A 23412-nucleotide genomic window follows, 5' to 3' on the forward strand; every position below is an offset into this window, starting at 1 on the left:
TATGGAGTGTGTGTGTGTGTGGGTGGGTGGTGGGGTGGGGTGGGGGGGGGGGGATATAACATAATATTTTTATGATCATGATTCTAAATCAAAATTAAGTTAAACGTTAGATAAATTAAGAATGTGTAATAAATTAATATTTCTTTTACACCAAACGACTTTTTTACCTATAAGTGAAAGATTGCATATGCTTGAAATTCCTTAACCAAACATTATAACTACTTGGATCTTAACACCAACAGGTCTACCTCTCTAAATTTGTTCTAAAGTAACATATTATTAATTATGTGATTACTTTAATGATTCTTGATTAGCTTATACTTGGCAAGATTATTGTTTTAATCGAAAGTTGGAATAATTAAATACTTTCTTTAGCCTTTCATCATATGCTTAATTGTCCATTAGGTGATGTAGTTGAAATTGCTCCTCTGACCACTCAATTGTAAATATGGTCATTTTCTTGTGGTCGTTGTCTATCAGATCATGCCCCTAGCTCGGGATAGTTGACATAAAAATTGCTTCCAAAATCATAAGTTCCGTATGAAAATTTAATATTTTGAATACATTAAAAAAAAACTATTTTGCCATTATCCAAAACACCCATCTCATATTTTTATTAGAATCAGCCAGGTTTACTTACAACACCGTCAGGAATTGTTCTGAACTTACTAAAATTGTCCACTGGCTTGACTTGAACAGTGAAAATGCTAAGCGTTTGAACAGCCGAAATGAAACTCGCGGACCTTCATCTTTCCGTTAAGTGCGAGAGCGAGCATGTCGTATTCCTCCACGTACCAGAGTTCGGTCACAGTTGCCTGAAATTATCAGGATCAAGAAAGTACGAGAGGTAGTAAACATATAAGCGCTGTTACTGTAGTGACGGATGCATAAAATTACAGAGAATTTACACCAGAAGAATGGTAACACTGACACGCATGAGAAAAGATTCTAGTAAACAATCGAGCAGTCTCCTGAAAAGTTGAAGAATTTACACTGTACTGCATTGTTAGATAATTAGTTTGGGAAGCAAACTTCAAACCAGTGGAAATTCATAGTTTGAACATTGAGACGAATGTTTGGCTCTAGTTTATGATGGTAGTGATGCTATATCCGAGCGGGATGTAAAAGAAAAGATCGAGCATGTTTGAGGAACTCGTGTGCGCCAATGTAGGTGCAATTTTAGCACTGGTAAAAAAATAATCCACTTGACTCCGGGGCCCAGGTATACGACAGATGGTTTCAGACTCACTGGGGTACTACAAGCGTAAAGAGTTTGGCATTCAATAAGTTTGGCTAGATATCTACTGGTATGATCCTGGATTTACAAATGCAACCACAAGAATGTTGGGGATGATCATGATACTCTATCGCATAGAAAATTGAATGTGATACACCAATTCAACAAGTTACAATCATGGATCAAGGGCTTCATCTACACCAGCGAAAAATAACTGAATTAAGACAGACACACACATATGTTTAATGTGCTCGATGCTGGAGTCATGACAACTTCTATGAATCATTCTTGATCAATACTCTGATGCATGGTGACCAGAACAGAATGCTGAGGATGAACTTCAATTAAAATCAAATAGATGGTTCAATCACAAAAGAGAAAGCTACCTTCATTCCCCGAATTTTGTTGTTTACTCTGTTTACAAGCTCGTGGAAAATTTGGATTCCGGAAACTTTTTGTCCCTCCTAAACAGAAGAATAATCAACAAAAATGGAAATAAGCAAATCATGACGATGCAAGTTAATGAAGTGTGATGTCTTAATTGTCTGGCTTTGTACTATCAAATGCAAGAAACGGAAAATAAGCAGCTGAAATTTTAATATATTCAAGATTAAAACAAGTAATAAAAAGTAAGAATTTCCACTGCATTTTATCAAAAGTTACTTTATTATAGATACCTCTGGCAAGTTGTTGGGGGGCCCTAGAAGCCTCGCGAATGACGTATGAAGCATCACCTCATTATACTGCAGCCGAATATAAAGAGACATTAAAAATACCAATGAAGTTAATACGCATAATTTGAGTGACTCGGGTCAATATATCTTCACAATAGACTCCAACTAGTTTAGGATTAACATTGGCATGTAACAATGACGAAGAAACTAAATACTAGTAGGATTAGAACAGCAAAGCTGGTCTACATATTGGAAAACTCATAGGTCTAACAAATCCAAAGAACACTAAAAAAATAAAAAAAAAATAATCATAGGTCTTACAACTTCAAATTGGACATAACACCATGCCACTTACCTTTCTCAATTCAAATTATTCTAGCATCAGATTGCTTCAGTGCTCAAGACACCATATTCTTGGATAATAAGACAAACATTTTACAAATACAGTAACATGGCAAAGCAGGTCTATCTGGTTCTTACTAGCTGCTTCTCTGGAGCACGTGGCAGAGCAGTTTTTAGTTTAGTACGAATTGTTACAGGATCTGTTCCAGAGATCACCTGAGCATGATAAGCATGTGTTTGAAACCATTAGCAAGAATAGCGTATGAAAAACCAACTATGTAATTGTTTTGAATTTCGAATGACAGTGTACTGAAATAGTTTAGCAAATGCAATCAAATGTTCATGATTGGATAAGTAAAACATGAAACCAATAAATCTTCTCGATCATAAATCAGCATCTGAGTAGTGGGAAAAAAATGTCACAACACAAAATCCGTTTCTCTCCAGAGAATATATTGAGATTTGAGAAAGAGATTAATAAGGCAACCTGCCAACAACCTAGTAGCACGCCAGTAGAGGTCAAAACCACGCGATCTAGGAAAATATTTAAAGGGCATATGGTCTCTGTGACAGTTTTTATGGCACTTGCTTCAACTTCAATCTGGAAATTAAATAACAGTCATTGCAACGGAAGAAATTTTACAAATGGGAAAGTAAGGAAACGAAAGGACAGAGGCAATCATCATAATTACCTCGGTTTCTGTGGCGGGTACCGGAGATATGTGATGTGAAGCATGAAACATACTAAAGTGGTACATACTAGAGTTCTGAAACCAAATTGCTAACCAAGAAGTGTATTAATATCACGAAAAGTAATACCCTTAAAGTATTGTGCCAAAAGTAGCTAAAGAGTTGCTGGTTTAGTCCCGTGTGTCCAACATCAAGCATAAAATGAAAATATTCATGTCAAGTTATATGACTGATATGTCTCACCTTTGTCAAAGTGCGGCAATAATATATTCTTCACGGCTTCCCTGCAGCATAATCAAGCCATCATATGATGGGAAAAGGAATTAAAAAAATGATATTCCACATATATTCCAAAAAAACACTACACTACATATATCAGTCAAATGCATGACAGAAGTCATTGTTATCAAAGCATCAGAGTCCATGGATAAAGATTTATTGATGTATCAACTAAATTTAGAATTTGTAATGTTCCAACAAGGTTTTGCTTTTGGGATCAGTATTCAAGTCTTACACCAGATGTTCGACATGTCTCTTGTTCGCAGTAGGTTCAAAGATAAGTCCCGATAAGCAAATTTTTTTTGGTATCAAATGACAGGGAGACCTTTCAAGGCGACTTCATAGCATCTAAAAATAGCCTCTTTGCTCAAGGCAATTGGCTTATAGATTCCAATGCCAACTTGCACCTGATTTGCTAATTGGTCTTCCCGTGTTCAAGAACATATTACATGCTGTGCCATATGAGAGAGACCAGGTCCACAGTCCAAATACAGTTTTGATTGCATATCCACTGCTCACGTATGGTTTCAATTGAAAATCTAGTACACTTTAAAGATGATCACCAAATAGAACTATGATACAATTCACTCACGATATTGGAATAGCGTATTCAGGATTTAGATGCAGAACATTTGCTCGCACAGGAGGGTTTGCGGCCTACACAAAAGAAAACTATCGGTTATTCGATTTGAATAGATGAGTCGGAGTTTTAAAGTTTTAATGCTCATTAATTTTCAAGTTCTGTTGAATCGGTCATTGAGCTAATTTTATATCAGATCTTAGTCATCATCAAATACGCCTAAGGACATGCTTCATTGTACCATAGAGAGAATGCTAAGTTAATTTGTTTAACGTTAAAAGACAATTACATATTACAATTGATTTGATTTTTTGAGAATGAATGTCTTAACATTCAGGTGTCATAGTTTTTCATCAATATGTATTATATGGTATATATTCAACATAAACATAATAATGATAATGATGAAAAGTTCATGAATTTGCTCCAAGCTTTCCAACAATCATGTAAAAAAGTTGTAGCTGAAGTTGAATAATTAATGAGCTAGCAGCTCATACCACACACTTAAGTTTGAGGAGTTCCGAATAAATATACGAAAATGCCTTCTGGTTAGAATTTCATATTTACCTTAAGAACTGGCGTCACAGTTCCATCCTTCAATGTAAAAATATCTGACAGTGATAAAGACTGAGAAGTTTCTCCTTGTCGAAGAAAAACGGCTCCATTCTCATCCAGATCTTTCGCCATCTTTGCATATAATATTGATCTCTGCTCAGCATTTGAAATTGAAGATTGTGCTGCAGATTAAAGAGGCACTTATAACAATTTATTTTAAAGTTCATTGTTCTATCATATGAGGCATACAGAAGACCAGAACATCAACTATTCGGAAGACTGATCTATTGACATAAAACAATGAACCATAATAAACAATTCAGCATGTATGAAGATCCAAATACTCAATTCATTATCGATTATCGTCCTGACTACAAGACTGATCTATTGACATAAAACAATGAACCACAATAAAAAAAAAAGTTCAGCATGTAAGAAGTTCTGAATACTCAATGCATACTCGATCATCATCCTGACTGTTCCAAACTTTCAACAAAAGCAACTTTACCCACAAAAGTGCTGTATTAGATTACATAAACCCTGTTCCAAGATTGAAGTTTACTTCAACTAAAATGAAATCAGATAAAACTTCAACATATCCTAATTCCACGACTTCAACTGCTGCCCAAAATAAGTTGGCAATCAAACAAACTACTAAATAAAACTACTGTCACCAAAAAAAGTCACCTTCTTCACACGACCCTTTAAAGACAATAACGTAAAACATTTAAATTCCTACCCTCCACCTGATTTCATAAGAAACCAAAGTTGAGTCAACCGCAATCTACATGAAGATTCAGGCAATATTGATGGAGCAACAAAAACTGAAATTCGATGGAACCAAGAACCTTATTACCTGAAATGGCGGGCCGATTAGGATTAATGTCATCATGAGATGAAGAATTGCGGAGCGCCATTTGGAAGAAAAAGTAGAAAGTAAAAGCGGAAATGAACCAAATTATAGTAATCTTTGGTGAGCAAGAACAACAGTAATTAATTAACCCCCTGCTCATCATCGAATGGAAGGATTATCACCAAACGCCCACATCTAATTTACGTTAATTGTGGAACTAAAATCAATTTTTACTTCTGAGGGAGTGAAAGTTCCAGTTTTTCTCCAGGGGCAGGAACTGATTCGCACCTCGAAGAAGCTTCTGTCAGTCGAGCTATGGGAACCGTTTCAGGTCACCAAGTGTCCATATGGACCGGGTTTAGGAGTTTAGGTCGATGCATATCAAACTGATTCTAATTATGCAAATATAACTACAAACCGAACCGGGTTTCACGTTGGGTTTAGGAGTGTAGGTCGATACATGTCAAACCGATTCTAATTATGCAAATATAACTTCAAACCGAACCGGGTTTCGCGTTTGATGGAGTTGTTAGGTTCATGAGTCTGAGGAGGTATGTGTTTATCTGCTGATAATGTCTCTCATCCCTTAAGGATCAGTATTAACTTTTCTTTACCGTCGATCATATCTCAAGCAGAGAGAGTATTATCTGTTAAGATTTCGTATTACTCTTTTACGACTCACTTAGCCAACCTAATCAAGCGGCGCAACGTCAGTAGCTTGACGTACGAGAACTTCTCAGGAGGTCACTTATCTTAGTACTACTTTTACTCATGCACGATTAACCTAACAAAAACAGTTTCCAAAATTGCCGCTCGTGTTTTCTAAGACCATGAGATTTAGATATTGTTTGCAAATATTTAAAAAAAATGAACATAGACTAATTTTTTTAAAAATGTAAAATTTTGTAAAGTAAAAATTCATTATCACTTGTTTTAAACATTGACACACAATTACCTTTGTTACTCTTTCAACATGGAAAAATGTGAATTGTACCAAGGTATTCAGAGTCTAAAACATAGCAAATGATTCAATCAAACTAATGCCTCCTCGACCAATGCAAAATATGAACCATACCAAGGTATTATATATGATTCACGAGGGACATACTTTTACGCATACGCGATAACATAAAATTGAAATCAAATATATTACATAAAAAAATATATATTATACATATACCATGCACAATACTTATACATACATACATAAATACATAAAAATTCATATATTAAATCGGACGTGCAATATGTGTGTTTCACGAGCTAACGTAATATAATATAATATAATAAATACACGGTTTTATTTGTATAACATTCATAAACAAGAAACAAGTACATGATGATTTTGTTTTATATCTTTTAGGTATGGTTGAAATCATTTTTTGGTGGGAAAGGGAAGTGCATTAATTGTTCATATTTTTATTTAGTCTAATATTTGGTTTGAATTTTAAAATAATTAGAGTTATATTATATTATTCTATTATCTATATCTTTCAATTTACTTTTTCTTATATCAAATATTTATTATTATTATTATTATTATTATTATTTGATATATCTCATGGATAGGTTCACTGATATTAGACTCAAACCAGATCTAGGACCCCTGACTCATCCCAGTCAAGGTGGGAGGCCTATCATATGTTCAAGTATTTTCCTGTAAATACCAAGTTTTTGTGTCTAATTTATTCATTCAATATATTATTTTCGATTCAAGCAGCACATTTAGCTGCTCTCCATTTTTATCATCAGTCTTTGACTTAAGCGTCGGAGGGGTTACGTCGAAACACCCTCTCGGCCCCCTTCTAACGGTCTTCTTTGTGATTTCAGGCTCGAAGCAAATTCAAAACCTGCGTCTGGACTAGTGTAACTTGCTGGAATCGGATCCTAAATTTTTAGTGAATATTATTATCATTATTATTATTATAACCCAAAAAATGGAGACTTGGGTAGTGGGACCGTACAAAGTTGGATGGTTAGAATAATTATAGGAGGAGTGATGGCGAAGTGTGGATTTATTGATTGAGCATACAAGTGTGTCAAGGTCAGTGCTTACATACCATTCCATGATTTTGCTCATTATGTGCCAAAAATCGTCAAAATAATTACCTTAGTTTCATGTTTTTAAAGTTGAGCAAATAGTTCATCAGACGATTTTACAAATTTTTATTCATAAATTATGTCAATTATGTTTATATTTACAATAGAAAGTAATATTTTTTTATAAATGACCTGAATAGAATATATGTATCACAAAATTGTCTCACATGTCTCCTTAATTTTGATGTTTTACCGGACTATATTAACTACCATTGAGAATCGAATATTATATTCATAATCATATAATCAAATCTTCCATATTTTTCCAAATGTAGTTTGTTTCCACATATTCACATCATATGAAATAATAGAGCAATTAGACAGAGTGGGAGAGACATCAAACTCACCAAAATCACACTCGGGGGCCTACTTAAATAACCAATAATTAAAATCATTAGCATGATGTAATAAATTGGGTTTAAGGAATTTTTTTTTTAAGTAAACCTCAAAATTAGCCCAAAAAAGTTGTACTTTGTTAAGTACTTAGGGAAGCAATTATGCCTCGATATTCGATGCCGATTGGTTTAGTTTACCTTCCGAAAGATGAGACAATTTATGTCTTAAATTGTCAGCTTGAAATCTCATGAAATAGCCATGTGCAATATGCGTACGACCATATGACAAAACAATTCATCGATATTATGATGGTGTCACACCTACTAATTAATGTTGGATAGTGGGAATCATTCAAATAATGTATGAGTATAAAGATGTTACATATTAAACGATTCTAAACTTTTATTTTCAACAAACTTGTGAGGTTCATTCGGATTTGTGATCTGACCTATAATTCATCATCAACTGTTAGTTCTGTCACATCGATTAGATAAAATATTTGGGTGTTGTATATATGAACTTGGACAATCCTCCTTCTTGAGCTAGTTTTTGGGATTGAGTTAGGTTCAAGTTCCAATCTTAACATGGTATCAGAGCTCAGGTTCCACCGTTATGTGTCGGATCGCCCGTTCTGCCCATAGTTGGATCATTTGTAAAATTCACGCTTCAGATGTTCATTCCTAGACGTGAGGGGGTGCGTTAGTTGTCCCAAATCGGTTGGATAAAATACTTGGGAGTTGTATATATGAGTTTGGACAATCCTCCCCTCTTGAGCTAGCTTTTGAGGTTGAGTTATGTTCAAGTTTCAATCTTAACATCAAAATATGAGATTTAGATATGACTCTTACATAGTCAAATGTGTTCAAATAATTTTAATTTTAAAAAATAAAATCTCCAGTTTCTTTGGGCAGACATGAACCTACCCTGTCTACTTGAGTAATAGTGGGGGGAATTATTAAGTCTTTTCCACTATATTTTATTTTTGAAAGTTTTGTAGAAAAAAACAGAAAGCCCATTGATAGATGGGCCCACATAACCCAAAGTAGTCAGTGATGGGCCTACGCTGGTGGGGCCCGGAAATCACACCACCCATCTTCTTGGCGCCAGCTAGTATGCCTAATCTAGAAAAGTTTATAATCAAATCAAGTATATAATTATATTACAAAAGTACGTCGCAAAAAAATAATTTATTAAATAAATATATAAATGGATAAATAATTATTTATTTGGACATAAAAACTCTCGTTATAGAGTCTCGTGACTTGTGAGTTAATTTTTTGAGACGGATCTTCAACTCTATTCGATCAATGAAAAAATATCAAATAAGACCGTCTCACAATATATCTACTCATTTATTGAATAATATAAATATAATATTTGAATTCTATTGATATAGATCAAGTAATTTGAATGATATAAAGTAAATTATACACCCGGTTTTGATTTTATATCTTATCTTAGTAAATTATATGCCCGGTTTTCATTTCATGGTTACATACTATTGAAGTACTATTCATTTTCACCTAGTTATTCGGGTTTTTTCGTCGCTAAATAAAATTCGAATATGATCAAAGTCTATACACACTTGGATTTCTCTCGTTTAATTTTTATCTCTCATAACCAGATGAATTTTTAATCAAATAGTTTTTTTAAAATTTTAGTGATGGGTTTTGTGGATTTAAGTGTATTTTATATATATATATAAAAAGTAGGTCTTTCACAGGACGGTCTCACAGATCTTTATTCGTGAGACGGATTAATCATGTCCATATTTACAATAAAAATTAATATATTTAACATAAAAAAATAATACTTTTCGTGGATGACCCACATAAAATATCTGTTTCACAAAATTGATCTGTAAAACCGTCTCACAAGAGTTTTTGTGAAAAAAAAAATTTGATGAAAACCTAAATATTTTATATTTCTTGCATGTTTAACCTAGGCATGAAGAGCCGTACGAGTGGAAACCATACCAACATTTTTCACTGGAATGGTTAAAAGCAAACTATAAGCATGTGGGCCTCACAACCCGAGCAAAGATAGAATATGGGCCCCCATTATGCAATCACTTGGCCCATCCCATTAAATCCTTTTTTTATATATAATTTAATGATAATAATAATAACTAATAATGAAAGGTGTAAAATGTGAGATTTTCATACCACTGAAAGAATTTGGATAGAATTTCCTGTTTATTTTTAAAAAATAATTGAATTTTTAGTTGCAAGTGTCACTATCTTATTCCATACTATGATGGTTCCCACTAATAATTCTTACTCATTGACCAATTGGTCAACCAAGAATTTTTCTTGACAAGTGGAGTGCAATACAAGTTATATAAAATAATCATGTATTCAATAATTATATTTTTTTTAAGGAAAAATTGCATTTTGTGTTCTGTATATTTGTTTTTTTTATGATTTTTTATTTTTTATGTTGTCAGATTTCAGTAATTTTTTTGTCATTTCTTTTATTTTTTTTTTGGAACTTTTAATCAAGCTAATGTGACATCATGTATATAGTGCTACAATGGCACCGTCGACAAAAAAAATACTAAATTTTGCGAATATCAAAATATACATTATTAAAATTGAAGTATAATAGCTTAAAGGACTAAAATACCAAAGAAGCAAATATACACGATTAACATTATAATTTTTCGTTTTTTTATATATGATTGTTTTTGAATGATTTATACTTTGTTCCTCTCAAGAAATTTTAAATAATTTACTAATTCATGATCAGTACTGGTAATTAGAAGAGTTACATATATATGAACTACGTACACAATATTTTAGGCCACTTTCCCATTATTCATTTTTAATTTGCAATATAATATGTTTGGACATTCGATATGTTTGAGAGGTAATGTAATATAATAAAAAAATTTAATCAATAAATCGACCCAATTATCTATTAATATACATGCAATTCAAGAATTTTGACTTTATATATATCAAAATATTCCAAAAGTGATCTTTAAACCAAAAAAAAAACACAAAAACTCTTGTGAGACGGTTTCACGGATAAATTTCGTGGGTCGAATCTCTTATTTGGGTCATCCATGAAAAAGTATTCCTTTTTATGCTAATAATATTACTTTTTACTGTGAATATTGGTTATAAAGTTGACCCGTCTCAAGATAAAAATTCGTTAGACCGTATCACAATATACTACTCAAAAAAAGAGTCGATGAGATTGGAATATCATGAAAAACAACTTATACAATTACAATTACAATTATCAACTCTTGATCAAAAAATCAAGAACTCGATAACAAACCAAATTGATACATACCATTATGTTACCAATTTGCCAAAGAGAAACATGAAGGAAAAACTATATATTGAAATTGGCCAATATGATTTCAAAATATTAATCACGCACCAAAAAAAAAAAAGGAAAGATGAAAAAAATAGTGTTGAAATTTAAAGAGGAAAAAAGAAATATTATTGTAAAACACTTTAATTAATCAAACCTTGCTTGTTTTGCACATCAAAGCACACAAATGGATATGGATGTTGTTCATGGGATATGATGATCGTCTCTGTTCGACTCACTCACCTGAGATTCCGGCACTCCACCACCGCCAATTCGATAATGGTTCAGTCCAGCAAGAATTCCGGATTGCCCTTCTGATCCTAATCCACCACCAATTCCTCCGCCGCTGCCGCCTATTTGTTGACCCGGCAAGAGGGCGATGGAGGCCGGGAAGTTCATGAAATGCAGACCATTAGACATTGTTCCTCTATACAAAGCTGCAGCGGAGGCATTGTTATTGAGATTAACTGGTGGAAATGTCCATATTGGATCACTACCTATGACTTGGCTGCTGTTGGAATTCGCCTGCAGCATCCAAAAATTGGACGGAACCGAGGTGTGGCTAGTCGGAACCGCTGTTGTGTTCGGCTGTAACAAGTAGCTTCCGGTCTGGTGGTGCTGTGGCTGCTGCAACTCCTGCTCCACCCTGCGTTTCCTCGCAAGAATACTCTCCTCCGTCTCCATCAAGTCCTCCCGCATTTCCTGCTTCGCCTGAATGAAACTAGGGTTTAAGTTTCCTACCGGGAAATTCAACAACGACCCTGAAGAACTCTCCGACAACAACCCAATACCCGGAAAGAGCCCCCGGCGCTGCTGCATAGTATAATTCGAATTGAAATAACTTGATCTTAATTGAGATGGTACTGAAATGCTCGAGCCCGAGCTTCGTAGTGATATGTTAAGCGACGTGAAGTTAGCTGGGATCGTCCCTGTTCCCGTGGCGGCGATGACAGCAGGTTCCGCCTGCTGGAGCAGCCACTCTATCGTTTCTCCGTCGGACTTGTGGCCGAGCTCTCGAGTGAGCTGGAAAACCCTAGCAGCACACAAGACAGGCATACGGATGCGCCGCCCCCGTCCATCGACCTTAGTGTGGCGATCCTTAGTCGATGTCCGTTTCGGAGGTGTCTTCTTGGTGGTGTCTGATGTGGCGGAGAGGATCTGGAGGGTTGAGGTGGCCGTGGTTGACCGGGATAGGGAGTTAGGGTTTGATACGACGGCGGTAGTGGAGATGGTGAGAGAAGGGTAGGCGGCAGAGCTGGTGGAGCATCTAGCTGAATCATCTTCCTTCTTTTCAAGTAATTGAAAAGGGAAGTTCGGGGGACAGCCGTGGCGGTGGTGGTGGCTGCGGCGGTGAAGATGATCATCTTTTTCTTCCATGATCACAATAGAGAAATATACGAAAAACAAGTAAACCCCACTCCTTAAAAGGTCTTGCTTCCTATCTTCGATAGCAATTTAATAATGCTAAGCAAATAGTCTCACAAATATTTTCTATACATGATAAATTAGCCAATTTTTTTTAGTGACATCAAATTTAATTTATTTAATGTTAATAGATATAAATATAATAGTTATTATTATTTAAATGGAATAAAAATTAATTAAATCATGACTAATATTTATAAGGATAGTTACTCTTAGGGGGCATTTGAAAAATGAAAAAAAAAACTAAAATAATCAATTTAAATGCATGCAATCTATATATTATGAAATTAATAGTCAATTAATAAAATAATTAAGGATATGGAATGAGTAATACTAGTTTGTAATTTACAAGTTATATAGTAGTGCCAAGAAGAGAATTTTTTTTTTAAAAAAATAATATATAAATATTTTACACCACAAGAAATTCCGACATCGACAACGGTAAAAATCGAGCGTTTTTCTTGTAGTGTAAATCGACGATCCATATATATAAATGAATGTATTATTTTGTTGATCTTAAAAAACAACTTACGTAAGAATAAAAATGTCCAATTTTACTTTTGATCAAGAGGGTGGTTGTGCTATTTTTATGTACATGGTTAAAATCCATTAATTCGCCTGAATTGAATGAAGTGAGCTTTTAAATAATCCTAAATAATATGTTTCTTAACTTATTTTATATTTACCATATACTATTAAGATATGTACTTCAATTTATCTAGTTTTTTTTGTCTGGTTGTTATGTTATTTTATGTCAAGTATTGAATTCAGTAAACACCGTTTAACTCGTAGGATGTGATGATAAATATTAATGTATGACGTAACGATGATAAATCAATATATATATGAATAACATAATAATTTACAACTCTACTCCGTAGAACTTGAATCAAACGTTAAATTGAACAATAATATATAATCAACTAATATCTCATCGTGGTTTGCACGAGAATCTTTAATTTAATTATATAGAGAGCTCCACACTTATTATTGTTTAGTACTGTAGTAGGAGATGGACAGACACCATGTTTCAGAGTCCACGTGAGGTGCTCTTTTTATAAATCAATCCATAAAGACAATGGAGGTCATTGTGGGATCCAATCCCCAAGTCAATTAAATATTTATATAAAATATATATATGGGAATGAAAGCTAAGCTAGCCCTTGTCCCACCTCCATTAATCATTTAATTATTTTCTTTAGCCTTTGCCACTTTACCTTTCTTAAGGGAAGAAAATAATATAAGATCAATACAGCTCAACAATATTGATGGATCTTGTTCTTATTGATTCAAAATAGTTCAAAACCTTCATATGAATGTGACAAATGTACTTGCTAGCATTCAAAATTAATGTAGTCTTCGTGTAAGTAGACATATTTTGGTTTTCGAAGTGATTTAATCTTTTTTATCGTAGTACTGACGTGATGTTGGATGTTACTGATATGACAATATGCTTTATTAATGTATTTGGTATCACGCTAATACTCAAGTGAATTAGAAGTAAAAGTAAAAGAAAAATGTATTTTGATCATGTATGTTTCTTTCTTTGCAATTTTGGTTATTTATGTCGTCAAATTTCAGATTTAGTATGCTACTTCGTTGGTTTTTTTGTTTTTACTATTTTAGTCATTTTTCTAATGTAGTGGTGATGTGACACCAATACGGTGATTATGTGTGTAATAGCATATCAGTACCTCCCATGAAAAAACACTAAATTTAAAAATCGCCAAAATTAGGAAGATAAGGTAGTAATAATACTGAAAGTCGAAAAAAAAAAAAACAAATATACAAGAAAAAAAATGCAATTTTCTCAAAATTTAAAAAAAAAACTAATTGCATTATGACCGAATAAACATTGATGATCACTTACCTTTACCGGACCAAAAACCAAAAGTAATATAAATTTCTGGAATATTTAAAATCGACAAATTTCACAATCTATTTACGTTAAAGAATCCTATAATCCTCAATTAGATCTTAAATAGACAGATTCAGCCACTAAAGGCCATATTCGATTAATGATGTTAGATCGTATTCATCCAAGAAAAGTCTCTCGGACAATGCACTTTGGGTCTACATTGGGATTTCCCCTGGAATTTAACTTTGCTTTTTGTGACTTTGTTTAAAACTTTAATCATGTCTTAAACCTAATATAAAAATTCTTTTTCTTCAATGAATCTACGGTTTATATTCGTAAGATGGATTGATCTGCTCAATATTTATAATGAAAATTAATATATTTTGCACAAAAATTAATATTTTTTTCATAGACCTGGTCGGGTTGGAGATACATATCACAAAATTGACTCATGAGACTGTTTCATAGGATTTTTCGTGCATTCAAAATTAACTAGGGTGCCAATTGATTTGATATATTAATTAAATAACAATTATTTAGGATCCTATTAATGGAACTGCCAATATTATTGATGATTGTGTTGTATATATATAAAACAAAAGTTCTCAAATTTATTAATAATCCAATTTGTTTAGAATTGCAAAAGTACCTGCACATTAATTCATGACTTAAAGAAACATAATTAATTCTAAAAGTCAACAAACCTAAAAGATAAGCAAATAATATGCATATAAACAAGAAGGAAAATTTACAAAATTCGTTTTTTAATGGTATATTTTACTCTTAGTCTTGTAAATCATTAAAGTTTAACTTTTTCGGTTATTTTTAGCCTTTCATCTAGAGTATTGTTGTGATATCGATGTCACTCCAGTATATATCAGCGAAAAATGCCTAAAAGCTGGACTGAGATCGAACTTTGACAACTCACGGACCAAGATCTAAAACAGATCAACTTAATGGTCGAATTTTGTAATTGATAGAAATTGCTAATGTGCTATTGTGACAACATCATTAGGGTTCGAAGGAGGATGAGTGTTGTTCCTCATCCTCATTTCCTGATAATCCTTGTTCAAAAATCCTCTGGCAGATTCCCTATTTCTTTGGTGAATTGGGGCAATGGTTTCCACCCACTTGTTACCCTGTTTGCTGCAGAAGAAGGCGAATGAGTGGCGATTTTATTCTTTAGATCTCACCACTCTGTGTGTTTCACTGTTGAATTTATTGTTGCTTAGTACGTACATGCAAATTATTCAACTTTAACTTTTCACTACAAATAACTATTCTTTTATATACAAACACGAAAAAAATTGTATTAATTTTTGGTAATTTATTTTTGTCTTTTTGTAATGTCAAGTTGTATCTTTGTTATTGTGACAATTTTATTCGTTTTTCCGATGTGCATGGTACTGATGCGACGCTGCCACATTAACACTCTCAATAAAAATTACGAAAATGTCAAAAATCAAAACATACATGATTAAGGATGACATTTGACAACATAAAAACAAAAATATCAAAGAAACAAATATAGGCGCGTCGCTAGATCTGTTGATGTCCATGTTGGTGGGCAGGTTTTAATTATATGCCTACAAACGTCGACTAGTCCCTATAATACACTAAGCCAACTTTTGATTCGTGCAATGATCTTGTTTAGTCCAAGTTTTATTTTTTTGTGAGCCACACGGGTTTGGGCTTGAGCATGATCTTGAGGTCAATTTTGAACTTGGGTGGTCGTGGAATTTTCAAAATATGAGTCCGTTTGGGATCGACAAATTTTTGTGTAAGATCAATGCCCATGATTCGTTGATCTTGCCATGTGCTAGCTTCAAAATTTTCCGATTTCTTGACTCGTTTAGTTGGCCTACACCTGACCTGAATAATGTCGCTTATATTGACAACAATGGTGCCCGGAGCAGGAACAACAAGGATCCATTTCCCATCTTTTTTTTATCTCCAGCCTTCCAACTTCATCCTGGATTACAACGGTTACACAGTTCGTGTTCCGCCATGCCGTTGTTTTCGGTTTCAGTCGCCGGAAATTAGCGCAAAGCCACCGTGAAATCCCAGCTTCTATCCTGGTTGTGTTCTTTCAAGAAATCAGGGGGCAGCCCTAAGCAATCATTCAGAATTTTCTCTATTATTTCTCCCGTCTTGATATAGGACATATTATTTAAGGGTATATTTGTTAAATTAAATAAAAAATTTCAACCCTAAAATTGAAAAATCCTAAATTTTTCAAGCTCGCGCTATGTTATGCTTACAAATCCTTTCGAGCATGAGTTCGAGTAACTCGATAATTTTATGAGTCAAGCTCGAACTCTAGTTTAACATTGAATACTCGACTGAGTTTGAGCTTATAAAATTTAAATTGAGTAGCCCGAATTAAGATTATAGCATTATATTAATATTTTTTAAATTTAGTGGATACTAATTAACGACTTACCAAAATACATCTAACTTTTGTATATATCACTCTATATTAAGTATTGCATCATTATGCGTATTATATAATATATGAATTTTATGTGTTATTTTTCGATTGAATAAGTATAATGTGAGAATGGTTCACTGATCTATATCCGTGAGAAGGGTTGATATGATTCATATTTACAAAGAATAATAATATTTTTTTTATGAATTGAGTTGAATTACAAATCATTCTCACAAACTTGACTCGTGAGACAGTCTCACAAGAATTTTTGTTATATATAATTTATTATTATTATTTTTTGTACCGGGTAAGTAGTTGGATAATCTTGGAGTTGGGGCATCTAAGGAAGATTCTTGTTTCCCCGTTAAAGGTTTGAAAATTAGAATTTTGATGCTTTTTATTTCCTAATTTTTTTTTCCCATTTAATGTTTAGGTCATCTCGAACTTGTTGCAATATAATACTGCGGATTTAGCTTCAAAATAACACAATTTTTGCATTAAAAATAAAGCTTTTTTCCAACCCATCAACTCTAAAATAAATATTCTTAAAATATTACATATTATTTTATTTACAGTTGAAAAATAATATAATAATATTCTTAAAGAATAAATATAAAAGATACATATTTAATTATTTATTAAAATAAATTTTATAATATTTAATCCACTAATAAAATTATTTAATACACAATTATTGAAAAAATAATCCATTTATTAATACACAAATAATAAAACATATAAGTTATTAAAAACAAACAAAAATAAAATAAAATTAATGGTGCACTACATAAATGAAGTAGGGATGACATAGGGTTGTAGATGCTTATATTTTCACATATATTGAAAAAAATTATCATATTATAAAATGGGAAACTATTTTTTTATTTTATTAACTTGTTCTATTTTGAGTTTTAGTATATTAAGTTTTCAATGTTTGGATTTAATATACTATATTTTAATTTTTGATTATTTTGATTCAATTACTGACGTAACATCGAATAGTTCAGTAATTTTCGATGTCACATTAACATCAGTGTCACATCAAAATTTTCCGATGTTACGTCAGTACTCCGACGAAATAGGATCGAAAACCAAAAATAAAATTAGTGTATTAGAATCAAACTTTAAAAACTTAATGAAATAAAACCAAATTTAATAGACCAAAAATCCATTCACTTATAAAAGTAACGTAAAAAAATATTATACATACATAATATGATTTTTTTCATTACAAAATTTTAGCTTCTTTTCATTTCAATTATGGATCAAAATCAGCTTTGAATTAAACAAAAGTTAATTATATTTCTAATGTTTCCGAGAACATTGAGTGAATTTATATATCTGTCATAATTCAAGCCTCAAGACTGCTATTTCGAAAAACACAAAGGTAAAAAAAAAATAAGACAGAACTAAACAGAAACAGAGAGGATCAAGAATGAAGTTGATTATATTAAAGCACTTGTATACTTGTCAATCTTAATCTTCATCTTCATCGTCGCCACCATCCTCATCTTCTGAATCATCACTGCCTTGTTCCTGCACAGACGACGCAGATTATATAATACATGTATCATGAATCAAATATAAAAATCTTAAAAAATGCAACCACCTTTTATCCTTATCTTTCGATTTTCATATGTAAACATGGTCAACAACCAAAAAACAAGAATAAAATATGATTACTCGCAAAATGTGGGTCTGGAGTTCATTGCCGTCGAGGAATGGTTATCGAAGTCTAACATGGAAGCCGGCTAGATGAAATTTTTTAGGTGATGATTCATAAATAATACTAATCTACATGATCTTTTTAGAATCACTGCACCAGCGGCGAGGTTAAAGATATTAGACATTATTGAAGGTAATTTTCCACACTTGCCTCATCATCTTCATCGTCGTCATCCATGTCAAACTCTTCTTCATCAGCATCCTACAATAGTGAAATTTTTATAACGGTTCAACCAACAAGAGCATATAAAAAAAATTCAGATCCAACGTCGTGCTAGCATTGAAGTTCACTAAAATTCAATATTATCTCTAGAACACAGGAGGAAAAAAGATGAGAACGAAAATTACATTGTTAAAGTACGTGAGGGGATTTGGCCACAGATCATCCTTGATGATTTCAGCAACCTGCTACGAAAATAAGGTTCACAATATAAGGAAAAACATGAATGTAATTTATATATATTTCAGCATTTCAACAAGATACATGATTGTAAGAATTATGTTATTTGCATATATTTTACCTCGTCATGAATCTCAACCATATCGCCTTTGTGTTGAGTCTCGTCAAACCAAGTAAAAAAGCTGCATCATTTTCACGTTGTAACTGAAATAAGTAAGCAAAAACAAAGAAATACACAAACCTAAAATGTTCAATGTGACTAAAATTAAATACAAGTTATTCACCACAAAAACCATAAAATCTCCTTCGGAGCCCATATGGCTGTCAGCAAACAGTATAATAAGGTTCAAACCTCTCTCTAGAAAAGATATTTCACAAATTTAGAGTGTCTTCCATGATTACAACGCGAAATTGTTTTAGAGTTTCTGCGAGCATTATGTGTTCAAGCAAATTAGCATCAAAGTACTAATTATTTCAAGCATTTATGAATTTAAAAAACCGAGGCCTCAATTCGGTGAAAGTACTATTTAACAATTAAACGACATTTCTGATGAAAAGGACCTAAATGGCCTCAAGTCAATAAGATAAATTTTTTTTTGAGTTTCGATAAAATACATTTTATTAAATGCCAGTTGGCCGGAGCTTTCCACTGTAAAAAGCAAAAAACCTAGCCAGCATTGTGTTTCCCGATTGGCTTAATGCCTAAGCATATCTATAAATGTGGTGCAGATCATTTCTATCAAATAAGAAACAATAAACAGGAAGTGTTAGCAGCATCCGTTCACAAAAATGGTATACGAAAAAAGATCAATTTGTTTGAAGAGAGAGTGTAACGCTCCAGATTTGATGATTGCTCTCACCGTACCACTACAGGTCTTTCTAACATGTTTATGTCTTCCCTCATACGCACACTGAGAAACTTTTAAGAAGGTCACTCATCCCAGAATTCCCCATCGCCCACTCATTGGTGGGGTTTTCATCTTTCAATTATTAACCACCATATTGTAGACAATGTACCACCCTGGGAAACGTGAACCATGTACTGCCCTAGGAATTCCAGCTCTGGGTGTCACATGCCCACCAGTTTCCGCTTGGTTCGTCCCCGAACCACACCGTACTAGGAGTGGTCAAGCTCTGATACCAACTTTTGTCTCAGATTTGACGATTATCCCAACCGTACAAACACGGATCTTTCCGGCGTGCTTATGTCCTCATTCACATACACTCCGACAAACTTCGCAGGGGGTCACTCATCCCACAATTGTCCCAAGTCAAACAAGCTTAACTTTGGAGTTTTTATATGATGAGCTTACGAAAAGAAGATGCATTTTGTTGATATGAGTAATACCCACCAAATCTTTTTAAACCCTCGTCAACGTACAGTCCCATAACTGCACAGTCTTATAATTCCTCTCATTCCGGTGTAGGACCGGTTCATTTATGCTCCCCATCACCCAATCATTGGTGTGATTTCATCTTTCAAGTATTAACCACCTATATTGTGGACCATGTACAACCCTCAGAATTTAGGCTCTGGGTGTCACAGTCAGCTCTGATATCCTAAACTATAAATGTTGCTCTTAATGTCAGGGTTCAGTGGCAAACATGAAATATGGACACGTAAGACATATGGTTGACAAATTCAGTCAACAGAGAATTTAGGACTGCTTAAACGGGTATGGAACTGTTGGAAACCTACCCCCAAGCTCTATCTTACAGTGCTACAAAAAGTTGCGCGGAAAGAAAAATGAAAAGAGAAGGAACAACCTTTCCTCAGCATGAGATCGCTTGTTCCCATTCTTTTCTTCAACAACACTATTAGGAATGCCCTTCAAGAGCCAGGGACGCAGAAATCAAAATGCAGGCAGCAATTTGACTGTCTTCAAACTATCAAGATGCAAAAAAGCTTACCATGCCTTCTTTCCACTTAATTGATGTCGCAGTGATTGTCGTCGTTCCCTCCTCGAGAAAGGTAAAAGTCTTTGTAAGCTCAGTATTTTCAAAGTATGGGTTGGGATTGAAATTCTGAAAGGACATCGAAATATCATATCAAAACTTGCTAAAACTTTAAAGAAAACAAGCATACAAACAGAGTTTTCAAAGGAGACTCACAAATGTTATTGAGTAACCGGATTTCACATCTTTGGATTCTTCTACTTCAAGGTTGCCAAAGTACTTGAAAATCTAGCCCAAGAAAAGGACGCCACCCAATCAAAGCAGATAAAAGGTACAGATTAAAGTAGTGATCAAGCTCCTTATGCACTAGTGGAACAGTTTTTTACAATAAGGACAAAAACAGTGAAGGCTGTAAAGAGAAAACAGATCATAATTGTTCCTATTTTTTCCTTTAGAAAAATTACGGAGAGAGATGAAACCTTCTGGTCTTTTTCAGTCAAAAGTTCACCAAGAGCCGGATGACTCATAAACTGCAGGAAGAGCGATCATGTCAATCATAAAGACAAATATTCCAGCAGTGAAAAGTACTTGCCAATATAGCATGCATTTTTTCTTTGAGAGAACTAGTTTGATATTACTAACTGCAGTCAACCAAAAATCAGGGATGGACTTAATGAGTTCATTTCGCTTATCATAAACAGGCTTGCGTATAGCATTGTACTTCTGTTCCACCTCCAAGACCTTTTCACTTGCTTCTTCATTGATCTGGAAGAACAGAAAGAACAAAATCGAGTTGTTCTAGCATTAGTTGCCATGTTATGGGCTTTCAAGGTTCCAAATGAAAGAAAAAAAAAGGTAAAAAAATTCTAGACACCAAGGTGCTGCTAGCCTGCTATCTTCGAGTTTCCATAGCGGGACCCTAACATAGCTATCAATTTTAAGTTTTCAATTTTATTATAATGGCAACCAATGGTATCCAGTGAACTGTCAAAGTTAAGACTTAAGACCCCAATACAAAGGAGAAAAAGAAAACCCCTGGTTGTTTATTTTATTGGAGCAATTGACCCACCATGCACCGTCATAACTCCAATTTCACCCTCATTACATACACCTAATCATGCATGTGATGACGATTTTCTAGATTCTACACAACCTGGAATGAAGATAATATTGAGACAGGCGTCAAGAAGAAAACTAAAGATCTAGTCCTCACTTTCCTTTATCTTTATTATTAGTTGTTACCTCTCAATTATGCCCAAGTCCTACTCATAACTTGTATCTATGGCACATCAATAAAGGGGCTATTTACGAAATGCAAAGTTCAAGTGGCGTAACCCACTTGTCAATGGCAGAGCCACATTCAACCCATGGTGGGTACACCTAGTTTTAAATAGACGTCATAATTTTTTTAAAAGAAAATCCTTCAATTTTAGCTTGTCATTGTATTTTTATTAGTCCTCAAATATTATAAAAATGGAGGATTAGAAAATTTTCCTCCCCTCACCGAGGAGAGGGGGCCCTGCCCTGCCCTCGCCACATGTCAGTTAATCTTCCATCTCTTTACAAGTTTCATCCACTAGAAAAATGTTAATGGTGGATTTTCTCATTCTGCAAATCTTACTAAATAGTAAGAAGGGTTCTATTTCATGTCCAATATGAGTATATGACAAACACCTGAAGTCAAATATGATGATAAAATATTTTTCCTATTTAATGCCTGTAACTCTGCCTTGTCCTTGGATCTTGATCACGACAAAAGGATGTAATAGACAAACTGGATATGAATTTACCAATATCAATAGTTCATCAGGAAGTCCATATCGTAACACAATTCTTCAAAACTAAAAAGAAAAAACATTTTTGCCAAAAATCCCGGCGATAAATAAATCAAGATCGAGCCTTTATTTCATTAGCAATACGATGCATACTTACATTCTAAACATAAGTCAAAGATTAAAACTGTGCAAATTCATTCCTTATAAAAACAACGGGAGCAAACCCCAAGAATTGGTGAGGTAAGTTCTTTGGGGGCGAATTGATGTATTATTTGGATCAGAGACCTGCCCTTGGTAAAAAAGTCCCACACACAATCTTTTTCACATGATCCATAATTCTCATAATTAAACACAAAGAGCACACTTTCTGAACAAACTAGACCCAAAAATCCTAAAGTTTTATGCTTTTGAAAAACAATCACACCCATTAAATCAAAAACCCATTTTTTTCATCAAAATTTCTTCAGGATATAGTGCTCCTCCCAATAAAAATTGAATCTTTCACCCCAAGAAAACAACAAATGCTAATTTGTAGGCAACCCACCAAGAATAGAAGCATAAAATAGTCATTCAGTTAACAACAGAGAGAAATTGGATTTACTTTTTCCAGCTCCTCTTGAATTTCCTGGAGCTTCTCAATGGATAGAATCAGCTCCCCTTCAACATCTGCTTCTTCCAATTTCTGCTTCTTCCCTTTGTCCACTCCCATTTTCCTGAGAAATCCTTGAAATTTAGCGTCCGAATTGCAATATTTTAGAGTTCCGTTGTTCTTCAGGGGCTGGGCTTAAACCCTAAATAAACCCATAGTTAATGCATAGAAATTTTAGGTTTGTTTAAAGAAGCTAATGCTATTTTAGGTCATTCTTTGTTCATTCGGCCGAAAGAGAAAAGCATACACGATTAAAATAGTAATGTAATGGAAATAAATAAAT

General features: G+C 33.7%; 3 protein-coding genes and 1 pseudogene across 4 annotated transcripts; all 4 read right to left on the reverse strand.

The window, feature by feature from the left end:
* Positions 1-503: 503 nt before the first annotated feature.
* On the reverse strand, positions 504-5533 carry LOC140975553 (uncharacterized). The gene is made up of 10 exons (XM_073439307.1): positions 5214-5533; positions 4370-4539; positions 3815-3879; positions 3187-3227; positions 2946-3034; positions 2741-2854; positions 2392-2469; positions 1915-1980; positions 1624-1701; positions 504-815 (listed from the first exon to the last, which is right to left on the reverse strand). Exons 1-10 carry the CDS (start codon positions 5371-5373, stop codon positions 708-710), a joined length of 969 nt encoding a protein of 322 aa, XP_073295408.1. The 5' UTR covers positions 5374-5533; the 3' UTR covers positions 504-707.
* Positions 5534-10896: 5363 nt separating this feature from the next.
* On the reverse strand, positions 10897-12403 carry LOC140974784 (transcription factor TCP15-like). The gene has a single exon (XM_073438271.1). The coding sequence runs from the start codon at positions 12345-12347 to the stop codon at positions 11175-11177; it is 1173 nt and encodes a 390-aa protein (XP_073294372.1). The 5' UTR covers positions 12348-12403; the 3' UTR covers positions 10897-11174.
* A 2836-nt stretch (positions 12404-15239) lies between these two features.
* On the reverse strand, positions 15240-16418 carry LOC140975005 (1-aminocyclopropane-1-carboxylate oxidase 5-like; annotated as a pseudogene).
* A 1548-nt stretch (positions 16419-17966) lies between these two features.
* LOC140975554 (NAP1-related protein 2-like) lies at positions 17967-23349 on the reverse strand. 2 transcript variants are annotated; one of them, XM_073439308.1, is made up of 10 exons: positions 23082-23349; positions 21348-21470; positions 21185-21235; positions 20922-20993; positions 20721-20834; positions 20577-20638; positions 18931-18991; positions 18758-18817; positions 18561-18611; positions 17967-18220 (listed from the first exon to the last, which is right to left on the reverse strand). In XM_073439308.1, the coding sequence occupies exons 1-10, from the start codon at positions 23187-23189 to the stop codon at positions 18161-18163; spliced, it is 762 nt and encodes a 253-aa protein (XP_073295409.1). In that variant the 5' UTR covers positions 23190-23349; the 3' UTR covers positions 17967-18160. The 2 variants fall into 2 exon arrangements, with proteins under 2 accessions (XP_073295409.1, XP_073295411.1); XM_073439310.1 differs by having other exon boundaries at positions 18758-18814; positions 23082-23347.
* Positions 23350-23412: the final 63 nt, after the last annotated feature.

Source organism: Primulina huaijiensis, chromosome 4 (assembly GCF_012295235.1).
Source record: "Primulina huaijiensis isolate GDHJ02 chromosome 4, ASM1229523v2, whole genome shotgun sequence".
NCBI classification, from domain to species: Eukaryota; Viridiplantae; Streptophyta; class Magnoliopsida; order Lamiales; family Gesneriaceae; genus Primulina; species Primulina huaijiensis.

Excerpts from the sequence above, each read along its gene's own strand:
- LOC140975553 (XM_073439307.1), bottom strand. The coding sequence starts at position 5,373 with ATGATGAGCAGGGGGTTAATTAATTACTGTTGTTCTTGCTCACCAAAG. Across the intron at positions 2,855-2,945 it reads TACCCGCCACAGAAACCGAG|ATTGAAGTTGAAGCAAGTGC; the intron begins GTAATTATGATG and ends TTTAATTTCCAG. Across the intron at positions 1,702-1,914 it reads CCCCCAACAACTTGCCAGAG|GAGGGACAAAAAGTTTCCGG; the intron begins GTATCTATAATA and ends TCTTCTGTTTAG.
- LOC140974784 (XM_073438271.1), bottom strand. The coding sequence starts at position 12,347 with ATGGAAGAAAAAGATGATCATCTTCACCGCCGCAGCCACCACCACCGC.
- LOC140975554 (XM_073439308.1), bottom strand. The coding sequence starts at position 23,189 with ATGGGAGTGGACAAAGGGAAGAAGCAGAAATTGGAAGAAGCAGATGTT. Across the intron at positions 21,471-23,081 it reads TTCAAGAGGAGCTGGAAAAA|ATCAATGAAGAAGCAAGTGA; the intron begins GTAAATCCAATT and ends CTGTTCTTCCAG. Across the intron at positions 18,221-18,560 it reads ACGACGATGAAGATGATGAG|GAACAAGGCAGTGATGATTC; the intron begins GCAAGTGTGGAA and ends TCGTCTGTGCAG.